The sequence below is a fragment of the Ranitomeya variabilis genome, chromosome 4 (assembly GCF_051348905.1).
Source record: "Ranitomeya variabilis isolate aRanVar5 chromosome 4, aRanVar5.hap1, whole genome shotgun sequence".
Lineage (NCBI taxonomy): Eukaryota > Metazoa > Chordata > Amphibia > Anura > Dendrobatidae > Ranitomeya > Ranitomeya variabilis.
In genome coordinates, this window is record NC_135235.1 from 478158613 (window position 1) to 478172580 (window position 13968).

Sequence of the window (13968 nt, forward strand, 5' to 3'; positions counted from 1 at the left end):
CCCCTTACAGAGGGTCCACACCATGAACACCCCCCTCCTGCAGGTGCCGTCTGCGTGTGGTGGACACATTTGGGACAGAGCCAGCGTATAACCATGAAGAGTATGCCACACTCCACGGCTACCGCACAAACTGGGGATACTGGAACCTGCACCCCAAACAGTTCATGACAATGTTCCGTGAGTTTGGGAAGATAATTCTGGGGGGTTTCAACTGAAGTGGAACTTGCTAAGCATGCTACATGATTTCATATATATGGTATAAAAAAGATATCCCAAAATGTTGTCATCACCTAGTAAATAAAGGGGAAGTATCACTTGATATTAGTTGCCCCATCATTTGCTGACATTGCCAGTTTCCTTCACTGTTTTCCAATACAGCTATTGCAATAGCTACAGAGGGCACCAGACATCCAGCCATAACCCCAAATCATCGGATACCTACAGCTATACAATACAAGATGTCTATGCTGAACAACATAGAACAATTAATATAGTAAATGGGTATTACAATAAGGGCAATCAATTTACAAAAAAATAAATTACCTTTTAATGAAACTTCCCCTTTGTTCTCTTCGTGTGAGTGAGCCGCCATGTATGCCCCGTGGAGTTCATTTATCTTAACTTTATTAGGCACATGCATTGTTTTTCATTATTAGAACTGACAACAATTGGAAGAAAGCATTTACATTATCTAGTGTTCTGCTCTATATTAGTGGTAAATGGCATTTAAGGTGAAGCTCATTTGGAGTAATTGCATGAGAGGGAAGTGCGAGGTAGAAGTGTGATTTATGAAATAGCACATTCATTTATTGGCAAATCTGGTTGCACAAAGAGTTTACAACAAAATGTAGTTTGAAGAATGGCTAATGAGGAATCGTTTGACCTTAAGAAGCATTCATCCTCCCATCAAAGTTTTTATCCTCTTAATATATTGCAGTTCTCATATTGCTGTGTACTTACTATTGCTTATTTTGTCTTTCTACCTAGTTAATTATTCTCTTTGCACTGCTCTTTGTAGAAACAGGAAGGCTCTTTTCCCTGCATTAATCATTCCTATCTTCAACTCCTGACCCAGCTGCTCCCTCCTCCCCTTGACAGGAACTTTTGCAGTGATTTATGACTCCTACAGGGAAAACTGACCTCCTGTTTCTACATAGAGCTTAGAAGAATTCAGCTAGTCAGTTTTTAATCCCATGATGTCCTCGACCTAATGGAAAAGAGTAGAATTATCTAGATAAAAGGGCAAAATGAGCAATTGTAAATACACAGTGCCATATAATATGATGATTGCAATATATTAAGAGGATAAAGGTTTTGATGGGAGGAGGAGCGCTTCTTTAATGATATGAGTTAAGTAAGTTACACCAAATTATAATGTGGGCAAAGCATAATTAGATTTTGATGAGTGGCACAATATATTTTTGGAAGTTTTTGAGTCAAATAGTGTATGTAAGCATATTATAGGGTTTCAAATCTTCCCAAAAATATGATCTAGAAGAATTTCTATATGAGAAAAGTAATTTCCTATGGCAATTATACCAATTTTGGGGTGTAATCCATGGTTGTGGCAAGTCCACCAGATGGGGAGCTGCTCTACTCTCTGACTCCAGGTCGGATCACATGTAGCGAATGCCATGAAGCCAAAAACATGGTAAATCATGCAATTTTCTACTGGATTATTTTAAATTGGTTGTTAATTGATTGCTTATTGTTAAAGGCTTATCTTTTTGCAAGTTTATTCTTCTGACAAATGTTTATCCTCTAATCCTTTCTAAATATATGTCATATAGAGTAGGAGCAACAAAATACTTACCGATTGATGATTTTCAGCATTGCTCTGGTCCTTTTCTGAGCTGCTTGAGCACCCGTCTTCTTTGCCGGATCACTGGGACTACAGTATAAGGAAATGCTATTTCCACCAATGTTAGACTATGTAACCTCAGAATAACTTACATTGTGAAAGCAACTTCTGGTCCACACATAAAACCTCTGTGTGTACCAGCCATATTTCAAGTCATGTGACCCAGAAGAGGCCCAGAATCACGGAGAGATGCTGGAAACAGGGGAGGACATTGATTAGCAAGTATTTATATGCACCTACATTACATCACATACATTTTTATAAAGGATTAGTGATTAAAATTTTTACTAGGATTGCTTCTTTAAAGGCATCTGTCAGTAGGATCATCCCTCCTAAGCAGTCTATTTGGGTGTGTAGGTCATAGGAAGCTGAATAAAGTGTTACCTTGATATTTGCGATCTGATGTCTTATTGATGTCTTAATCCAGAGAAATCTACAATTTCTTCTATATAAATAAGCTGCTAAGAATTATGGGCAGGACACTGACCTTGAGAATCTGCCTCCAGACATTATGATAAATGAAAGGGGAGTTACCAGTTTGATGTGTAATGGCCGATCCCTGCTCTCCAGATCTCACTGCAGAGCTGTGTGTGGTTATAACTGACACATCTGCAGGTTCCTCTCAGTGCTTCAGCTTCCATATCACTAACGGCCAGTGTTGCAATACAGCAGAGCTGTAAGAGCTGCAGCAAATGTGTTTGTAAGGAAACAATGTTCAGATCTACTGTCCTGTAATGAATACATGTCTCGCATTAGTAGTGGCCCTGTCATTTAAAATAAGCTCTGGAGGCAGATTCTTATACAGATCAGTGTCTGGCCCATGAATCTGAACAGCTGATATACATATCATATAAATTTCTCTGGAATAAGGCAGCGGATCACAAATATGAAGGTATCACTTTTTTCAGCTTCCCATGACTTGCATGCCCATATGCACAGCTTACAAGGGTTGATCCTTCTGACAGATTCCCTCTAATAAAATTGTCCATTTGCAATCAACTTTGAGTGATCTAGCAGAAAATCATGGCAGCTTACTAGTGATGAGCGAGTGTACACGTTGCTCGGGTTTTCCTTAGCACACTCGGGTGATCTCTGAGTATTTGTTACTGCTCGGAGATTTAGTTTTCATCCCGGCAGCTGAATGGTTTACAGCTATTAGCCAGCTTGATTACATGTGGGGATTCCCTAGCAAACAGGCAACCCCCACATGTACTCAGCCTGGCTAATAGCTCTAAATCATTCAGCTGCCGAGATGAAAACTAAATCTCAAAAGACTAACAAATACTCGGAGGTCACCCGAGCAATGAGTAAACTCACTCATCACTACAGCTTACCTGTCTTACCTGTTACCTGTACGTTGTCTACATGTATGTTCCTGCCCTAAATAATAGCAGGGAAATAACTTCTCCCCATCAGACTTCTTTCTCTGCTGATAGGATAGAACTGGAGATATACACTCACTGGCCACTTTATTAGGTACACCTGTCCAACTTCTTGTTAACACTTAATTTCTAATCAGCCAATCACATGGCGGCAACTCAGTGCATTTAGGCATGTAGACATGGTCAAGACAATCTCCTGCAGTTCAAACCGAGCATCAGTATGGGGAAGAAAGGTGATTTGAGTGCCTTTGAACGTGGCATGGTTGTTGGTGCCAGAAGGGCTGGTCTGAGTATTTCAGAAACTGCTGATCTACTGGGATTTTCACGCACAACCATCTCTAGGGTTTACAGAGAATGGTCCGAAAAAGAAAAAAAATCCAGTGAGCGGCAGTTCTGTGGGCGGAAATGCCTTGTTGATGCCAGAGGTCAGAGGAGAATGGGCAGACTGGTTCGAGCTGATAGAAAGGCAACAGTGACTCAAATCGCCACCAGTTACAACCAAGGTAGGCCTAAGAGCATCTCTGAACGCACAGTGCGTCGAACTTTGAGGCAGATGGGCTACAGCAGCAGAAGACCACACCGGGTACCACTCCTTTCAGCTAAGAACAGGAAACTGAGGCTACAATTTGTACAAGCTCATCGAAATTGGACAGTAGAAGATTGGAAAAACGTTGCTTGGTCTGATGAGTCTCGATTTCTGCTGCGACATTCGGATGGTAGGGTCAGAATTTGGCGTAAACAACATGAAAGCATGGATCCATCCTGCCTTGTATGGAGCATCTTTGGGATGTGCAGCCGACAAATCTGCGGCAACTGTGTGATGCCATCATGTCAATATGGACCAAAATCTCTGAGGAATGCTTCCAGCACCTTGTTGAATCTATGCCACGAAGAATTGAGGCAGTTCTGAAGGCAAAAGGGGGTCCAACCCGTTACTAGCATGGTGTACCTAATAAAGTGGCCGGTGAGTGTAGAAATGAACACTATAAACAGTTTATAACAGTTCTGTGAGTTTGGAAAGAAAATTTTAGGAAAATCCTGTTAGGATAAGCTTTTATTTTGAAGGGGTTCCAAAAAGAGCTAGCAACTTCAGTCTTTGATTTATAGCAATAGTGGTGCATTACATCTGTCTGCAGGTAGGCTTTACGCAACATAACATACTAATGCAACAGGAATTTGTTATAAAGTGCAAGACGCGTTATAACATCGATCCTCCTACAGGTCTATGCATGATCATGGTAAAATTTGCTTTAGGCATTTTACTTACCATTTCGACAGACCTTGATGTATCAGTCACTAAGACTGTTGCAGCAATAGTTCCACTGCTGGGTAGGTAATTTAGGGCACATATACATGCATATACATACATAGTTATGGTGTTAGGTGCCTACAGTGCTCTTCTACAGCTGATGATTCAATCATGGAATCAGACGATCACGGCACTCCGGCATGGAGCTATCGGCACTGTTCCTGCATTTGTGGCACCCTGTGTTACTGCACGTCCATTTTGCTGAGTCTGCTTCCCCTCTGTATTTTCTGCGTTCCTGCACCTCCATTGCTGCACTGCTCGAATACTTGTATTGAATAGCCTTTCCATGCATCTATTTGCGTGACTGTGTCCCCTATAGCTTCCTCTTCGCAGTTTGGATATTGAGGCTACTTGTTGCCTATCTCAGCTCTGTGTCATTGTTCTACAGCTCACACGCCGGATAATTCCTTTATGGGGTTTGTAACAGATGAACTGAATGAAACTGAGCGCCAACACGTGGCCCAGAACAAGGTCAGAAACATGGCTGTGGTGTATGGAAAGGAAGCTGCTATGTGGAAGGTACACTATTTTCTGTCCCAACACCCTTATACGTACATGTTTCCATACTCATCTGCTTGTCTGGCATTTCTATATTTGACTCATAAAATGTACATATCATTAGGTAAGCATAATTTGCAATTAGGACTATTTAAAAATTCAGTTTAACCCCTTTAATGTTATTGTCCAAACTTTTTCCAATGCTATGATACCAAGTTGGTCCCTGAAAAAATGTGTGAATGGTAACAGCCAATGCACGGCTTCCACAATGTCAAACATTTTTGTTAGGGCTTTGCTTTCAAAGGTAATCTGTCACCAGGTTTTTGCTGAGAGCAACATAATGCAGGGACAGAGACCCTGATTCCAGCAATATATCACTTACTGGGCTACTTGTTGCAGTTTTGATTAAATCACAGTTATTTCTCTAAATGCGGACCTCTGTATAACCCAGCCCACACCACTGATTGGCGGCTTCCAGCATATACACAGTAAGCTGCCAATCATTGATGGGGCGGGGTTACAGCTTATGAATATGGAGGACTACAGGGCAGAAGATTTACTAGTGATTTTTTTTCAAAACTGAAGCAAGAAGCCAAGTAAATGACTTTACCAATACATCATACTGCTCTCAGAATAGATAGCAAAACCCCAGTGACAGATTCTCTTTAATTCTAAGTCTACAGATAATGTGTCATCCTCATCATATGTATGCCATTGTATTAATCCGGTTATGTAATGTTACCTGCTAATATTTTTCATCTATGCTACTATTTACTATACTTTGACATCTTTTCTATACATGACCATACGATCTTTGAATATATACTGTATGTGGTTGTTTTATCACCACATACTAGTGTATCATGTGTCTTGCCATATAAAAGGAAGAGAACACCAAATTCAGATTTATAGTTGGACTGCCAAAAAATGTATTATTAAACAGTTCTATACTTTAGCTTCATTTTCCACATTGTTACACACACACACAATATGTCTGAGAAAACCGTTCTTGTTGTCCTATGCTAACATTTCCATCAAATCTGTCTTCTCCATTTTTCCCCCCAAAATTGATAGTTTTATGAGTTACTCACTCCCTTCTCTCTTTCTCCTATAAATTCTTCCCTGATGACTTGGCACAGTTGCAGGTATGTACTTATGTCTACATCCCTCATCTCACTCTCACATAATTACTTGTCCATCATAAATTGAGATGTTGACATCTAGATCATTGGGTTGATAACTACAGTGGCTTGCAAAAGTATTCACCCCCTTGGTTTTTCACCTATTTTGTTACTTTACAACCTGTGTTTAAATATTTTTGTAATCTGATTTGTGTGTGATGCATCAGCGCTAAATAGTCTAAGTTGGTGAAGTAAAGTGAGAAAAATATAGGTATAAATTACATTTACAGGATCAAAGAATTAAAAATGGCATGTGCATATGTATTCACCCATTTTGCTATGAAGTCCCTAAAAATTTCTGGTGCAAGAAATTACCTTCATAAGTCACATGCTTAGTGACAGGAAGTCCACCTGTGTGCAATCTAACTATCAGTATATACACACCTTTTCTGAAAGGCCACAGAGGCTGCAACTCCATTAAGCAAGAGGCACCACTAACCAAACAAAACCATGAAGACCAAGGAGATCTCCAAACAAGTCAGGGACAAAGTTGTTGAGAAGTTGAAGTCAGGGTTGGGTTATAATAAATAAATATCCCAACCTCTGATGATTCCCCAGAGCACCATCAAATCCATTATCATCAAATGGAGAGAACATTCTACCACAACAAGCCTGCCAAGAGAGGGCTGCCCACCAAAACTCTAAACCCAGGCAAGGAGGGCATTAATATGTGAGACAAAGACCAAACGTAACCCTGAAAGAGCTGCAGAGTTCCCAAGCAGAGACTGGAGTATCTGTCCATATGACTACAATAAGCCATACACGCCATAGAAGTGGTCTTTATGGAAGGATGGACAGAAAAAAACCTTTCCTTATACACAAAAATTGTATGGCTTGTTTTGAGTTTGCAAAAAGACTTATGGGAGACTCACCAAATGTATGGAGGAAGGTGCTGTGGTCAGATGACACCAAAACTGAACTTTTTGGCCTCTAAAGTAAATGCTAGATCTGGCGCCAAACCAACACAGCTCATCACCCCAAGAACACCGTGTTTTTCGGTGGCAGGGACAAGGAAAATGGTCCAAGTCAAGGGGAAGATCTTAAGCAAAACCTGTTTCAGTTTGTCAGTAATTTGAGACTGGGACGGAGGTTCACCTTCCAACAAGACAATGACCCAAAGCATACTGTAAACATGTAAATGGTTTGGAGTGGACTAGTCAAAGCCCAGGCCTAAATCAAACTGAGAATGTGTGGTAAGACTTGAAGATTGCTGTTCACCAGAGGAAACCATGCAATTTGATATAGCTGGAGCAGTTTTGCCTTGAGGAATAGGCAAAAATCCCAGTGACAAGATGTGGGAAGCTCATAGAGACTTATCCAAAGTGACTTGCAGCTGTAATTGCCGCAAAAGGAGGCTCTACAAAGTACTGACTTTAGGAGGATGAATAGTTATGAACACTGAAGTTTTCAGTTATTTTGTCCTATCTGTTGTTTGCTTCACAAGAAAAATAAAACCACATGTTCACAGTTGTAGGCATGTTCTTTTCGTGAACTGATGCAAAAAAACAGTGAAATTCCAGGTGGCGAAGTAGCAAAACACGAAAAATTCCAAGGGGGTTAATACTTTCACAAGGCACTGTATAGGGTCAAAACTGCAATAATTATATACATTGCCTTATTCTCCATAATATGGAGCAGCAGATAGAAAGTGAACAGACAAGTTTTTTAAAAGGGTCATTATGATAGTATAATGAAGGACAAACATTAAGGAAAGGTCACATGAGTGGAGGTCCCAATATCCTCTCTTAGAGAAGAAAGAATAGCCTGTATAGAAATATTCAATAGAAAGTCTGGAGGGGCTTCGCTATGGACAATTGTTATAGAAAAAAAGAGGTTATATTTCTAGAATATTTTTTTGAAAGTGGCTGTCCAACGTTCAAAACTTCCTTCACAAATTGTGCAATTTTTTAGCAATTGTTTTTTAATCCAACACTAGAAATGGATGCACAAAAGGAGATAAAAGTCCTTCATATTTTCCATTCTATACCAGAGAGGTAGAGTGGAACAAACAGGGATTTTTCACAAATGTATTTGTATTTGCTCTTGTTGTATTTGTTGACTCCAGTTAATGTGACCTCTTATGATTCTAGGGTAAAGAAAAGTTTCTGGCAGTACTACACAAGCACATGGAAGTGCATGGGACTGTTTATTTCGAGACCCAGAGGCCCCCTGAAGTTCCTGCCTTTGTTAAAAATCATGGTTTGCTGCCACAGCAGGATCTCCAGCAGCTCCTGAAGAAGGCCAAGGTGAGAGATGTGTTGGTGGGGTCAGCAGTTCTATTAGTATACAGCTTTAACAGTGAACTTGAATGGTTATGTCTGCTTGTAAAGTCTGAACACAAGTCTACAACAGGCGCAGTGCCTGAGAGAAGTATTTGCTCTCACCCTGATTGTTTTAGACCTTTCAATAAGATTTAACATTAGACATAAATAAGGGGTTTAAACATAACATACAACTTTTGCCCAATTTAACAGTAAACTATTTATACATGGGCACATTATCGCACAGTCATAGGTCTAATGACCAGATCTGTTAGCATTGAAGGGATCTATAATTCTGTCATTTGGAGTCATCAGACCTGTGGTCGTGTCGGGATTTGCACCTGTAGCATGAATGCAAATATACGTTTGTATTAAATTCGCCAAAAAATGATTATCTGTTACGGTAAGTAAAAAAGTTACCGATGAGAAACTAGACCAAAGTTAAAAGGTAGTTAACCTTTTTCAAGACACTGTATTACAGCATTAAACAGAATCGGTCAGTTACCATAAATACAGCGGGTGAAATAAGTATTGAACATGTCACCAATTTTCTAAGTAAATATATTTCTAAATGTGCTGTTGACATGAAATTCTCACCAGATGTCAATAACAACCCATCTAATACATGAAAATAAATTAAACCATAGATGTCCATAAATTAAGTTATGTGTAATAATGAGAAATGACATAGGGAAAAAGTATTGAACACACTTACTGAAAATTTTTTAATACCTTGTACAGAAGCCTTTGTTGGCAATGACAGCTTCGAGACACTTCCTGTATGGAGAAACTAGTCGCATACATTTCTCAGATTTAATTTTGACCCATTCTTCCACACAAACACTCTTCAAATCCTAAAAGTTCTGTGGGCTCCATCTATGAAATCTGAGCTTTAGATCTTTCCATAAATGTTCTATTGGATTCAGGTCAAGTGATTGGCTGGGCCATTCTAGCAGCTTTATTTTCTTTCTCTGAAACCAATTGAGAGTTTCCTTGGCTGTGTGTTTGGGATCATTGTCTTGCTGAAATGTCCACCCTTGTTTCATCTTCATTAGCTTGGTAGATGGCAGCAAATTTTTATCAAGAATGTTTCAGTACATGTGTCCATTCATCCTTATGTGAAGTTTGCCAGTGCCGTATGCTAAAAAACAAACCCACACCATGATGTTCCCACCTCCAAAATTCACAGTTTGGTGATATGCAGTGCCTTTTGCCCTCCAAACATGATGTGTATTATGGCATTAAAGGAGTTCAATTTTGTTCTGACAAGACTGTATTTTCCCAGTATTTTACAGGCTTGTCTAAATGTTGTTGAGCAAACTTTAAATGTACCTGAATATGCTTTTTGCTCAGCAATGGAGTCTTGCGTGGTGAGTGTGCATACTGGCCATGAAGGTTGAATACATTACTTATAGTTTTCTTTGAAACAATAGTACCTGCTGATTTCACGTCTTTCTGTAGCTTGGTCCTTGGCACTTGGAAAACTCTTGTGATAATTCTTTTCACTCCTCAGACTTTGGGAATTCAAACTGATAACGATGTCCAATTATTTGACAATAGGACTCAATTTAGCCCCTAGATTTATGGCTCACTACATGGACACAACTCACACCTCCACAAGATGGACTCCAGATGATTAAGGGAACATTCCCACTGCCTCTCCATTTTTAAACCCTAATATGATTCCCTTGGTTTATCTTGAGGAGGCATCACCTATTCCACCTCATGAACAAATGTCCTGTTGTAATATCTCTTAAATGTTGTGCGACTATCTTTTTAATTCATTTGTAAACCTGCCTGAAGAAGAAGCCCCTTTGCTCTGAAAGCTTGCAAATATATTCCAAATTATTATGCAAATACTATTTCCTCATATTTTCTCTAAATTACCTATCTGAATTGCAGTCATTGTTATTTTCCAGTCATCTACTATTCTAGTATAATTGCAATGTTTTGGAACAAACTGCCTATGAAAACAGTATCTTTTAAAAAAAAATAAACACTCAAAATGCACGTTCCAAATTATTATGCACAGCAAAGTTTTCAACTTTTTTTTATTTTGAACATAAAAAATGGTCAGTTGTGAAGTTATAAGCATTATCAGCTTATTACAAAATGAAATCAAACAGTTTCCAAATGAAAACTTTATTGTAGGTGATGTTACATTTGCACATAGGACCCCTTGTTGGAAAGAAGCTTTTGAACTCTCTCGTCCATTGAATTTGTCAGTTTTTGGATGGTTTCTGCTTCAATTGTTTTGCATGTGGACAGAATACCCTCCCAGAGCTGTTGCTTAGTTGTGAACTGCCTCCCGCCATCATAGACACTCCTTTTGATGATGCTCCAGAGGTTCTCAATGGGGTTGAGGTCAGGGGAAGATGGTGGCCACACCATAAGTTTGTCCTCTTTTATGCCCATAGCAGCCAGAGATGCAGATGTGTTTTTTGCAGCATGAGACGATGCATTATCATGCATGAAAACACATCCTTTTTCTTTCCCACTTTGGCAAAAAATGTGGGCTGCTTAATAATGTGGAACAGCCTTCTTAAGTAGTCTTGCCTTTATTTGGACACACCTGCCAAACTAATTTGCACAGGTATCTGCAATTGCTTTCAGTGATATAAAGAGCCCTGACACACATCACCATCAATGAGTTTAAATGACAAACAAAAAAATTCTAACCTTATCACTCCTAAACTCTTTGTGCATAATAATTTGGAACACAGTGTATATATATATATATATATATATATATATATATATATATATATATATATATATATATATATATATATATATATACAGTCATGGCCAAAAGTATTGACACCCCTGCAATTCTGTCAGATAATACTCAGTTTCTTCCTGAAAATGATTGCAAACACAAATTCTTTGGTATTATTATCTTCATTTAATTTGTCTTAAATGAAAAAACACAAAAGAGAATGAAGCAAAAAGCAAAACATTGATCATTTCACACAAAACTCCAAAAATGGGCCAGACAAAAGTATTGGCACCCTCAGCCTAATACTTGGTTGCACAACCTTTAGCCAAAATAACTGAGACCAACCGCTTCCGGTAACCATCAATGAGTTTCTTACAATGCTCTGCTGGAATTTTAGACCATTCTTCTTTGGCAAACTGCTCCAGGTCCCTGATATTTGAAGGGTGCCTTCTCCAAACTGCCTTTTTTAGATCTCTCCCCAGGTGTTCTATGGGATTCAGGTCTGGACTCATTGCTGGCCACCTTAGAAGTCTCCAGTGCTTTCTCTCATTTCATTTCTCACATTTTCTAGTGGTTTTTGAAGTTTGTTTTGGGTCATTGTCCTGCTGGAAGACCCATTACCTCTGAAGGAGATGCAGCTTTCTCACACTGGGCCCTACATTATGCTGAAAAATTTGTTGGTAGTCTTCAGACTTCATAATGCCATGCACACGGTCAAGCAGTCCAGTGCCAGAGGTAGCAAAGCAACCCCAAAACATCAGGGAACCTCCGCCATGTTTGACTGTAGGGACCGTGTTCTTTTCTTTGAATGCTTCTTTTTTTCTCCTGTAAACTCTATGTTGATGCCTTTGCCCAAAAAGCTCTACTTTTGTCTCTTCTGACCAAAGAAAATTCTTCCAAAACGTTTTAGGCTTTTTCTGTTAAGTTTTGGCAAACTCCAGCCTGGCTTTTTTTATGTCTCGGGGTAAGAAGTGGGGTCTTCCTGGGTCTCCTACCATACAGTCCCTTTTCATTCAGACACCGACAGATAGTACGGGTTGACATTGTTGTACCCTCGGACTGCAGGGCAGATTGAACTTGTTTGGATGTTAGTCGAGGTTCTTTATCCAACATCCGCACAATCTTGCGTTGAAATCTCTAGTCAATTTTTCTTTTCCGTCCACATCTAGGGAGGTTAGCCACAGTGCCATGGGCTTTAAACTTCTTGATGACACTGCGCACGGTAGACACAGGAACATTCAGGTCTTTGGAGATGGACTTGTAGCCTTGAGATTGCTCATGCTTCCTCACAATTTGGTTTCTCAAGTCCTCAGACAGTTCTTTGGTCTTCTTTCTTTTCTCAATGCTCAATGTGGTACACACAAGGACACAGGACAGAGGTTGAGTCAACTTTAATCCATGTCAACTGGCTGCAAGTGTGATTTAGTTATTGTCAACACCTGTTAGGTGCCACAGGTAAGTTACAGGTGCTGTTAATTACACAAATTAGAGAAGCATCACATGATTTTTCCAACAGTGCTAATACTTTTGTCCATCCCCTTTTATATGTTTGGTGTGGAATTATATCCAATTTGGCTTTAGGACAATTATTTTTATGTTTTTTCATTTAAGACAAATTAAATGAAGATAATAATAACAAAGAATTTGTGTTTGCAATCATTTTCAGGAAGAAACTGAGTATTATCTGACAGAATTGCAAGGGTGTCAATACTTTTGGCCATGACTGTATATATATATATATATATATATATATATATATTGTGACAAAACACTTCGGGATCGCCTTTGCTGGGGTCAAAGGTCACGTGGTGTGTGCATTGAATCTGAGGCGTACAGCAGGTTTCTTAGCAGACTGACTTCAGGTCAGATTTATTAACGTGAAAGCAACATAGATAAAACAAAGCATAAAAATAAATCCTAGCCTGTCCGGCACTAACTAAACAAATACGCTGCTACCTAACAACTGGGGGGCTTCTCCCACCCAGCTAACAACACACAGTGCATGAGCACAGCTCTCACTCATGTTTGTCTCACACAGACAGGCAATCTGTGTGCCCCAGGCTGACACCGGAAACCCTCAGCTGGTCATCCTTTATTCCCGCACTCATTAACCCATCATTATCCTGAAGATACTGAGCGGCCTAATTCACATAGGACAAATACCTGGACGAGATATACCTGCCCCCGACTACCAGACCGACATGATTCTTACATATCCTCCCCCCCGCTCAGACCACTCAGGTCGAGCAAGAACACTCTCGAAACAGTGCACTCGGGACAGGGCATCAGCGTTCCCCATCTGCACCCCAGGGCGGTGCTCCACCGTGAAAGAGTAAGCCTGCAGGGCAAGGAACCACCGGGTTACCCGACTATTACGGTCTTTGTGGAGGTGCATCCACTTGAGAGGGGCATGGTCCGTGACCAGCTTAAACTTCCTACCTGCCAGGTAATACTTGAGGGAGTCGAGAGCCCATTTAATGGCTAGTCATTCTTTTTCAATCACGGCATACCTCTGCTCATGTACATTCAGTTTCCGGCTGAGGTAGAGGACCGGGTGTTCCACCCCGTCCCTCACCTGGGAAAGTACAGCTCCGACCCCAGTATCAGAAGCATCAGTTTGGACCACAAACTCGCTGCTGAAATCAGGAGTCACTAATACGGGCTGAGAGCACAAAGCTCGTTTCAGGCTGTGGAAGGCCTCTCCAGCCGCTGAGGTCCATTTTACCATGACGGAACCCTTCCCTTTGGTAAGATCCG

At 40.1% G+C, this 13968-nt stretch overlaps 1 protein-coding gene across 1 annotated transcript in view; it reads left to right on the forward strand.

Annotated features, from left to right (window-relative positions):
* MGAT5B (alpha-1,6-mannosylglycoprotein 6-beta-N-acetylglucosaminyltransferase B) overlaps nt 1-13968 on the forward strand; it is a 248464-nt gene that overhangs the window by 192766 nt on the left and 41730 nt on the right. The window contains exons 11-13 of the mRNA XM_077251849.1: nt 44-177; nt 4941-5071; nt 8322-8477. Coding sequence (XP_077107964.1) covers nt 44-177; nt 4941-5071; nt 8322-8477 — 421 coding nt within the window. The remainder of the gene's footprint in view (nt 1-43; nt 178-4940; nt 5072-8321; nt 8478-13968) is intronic.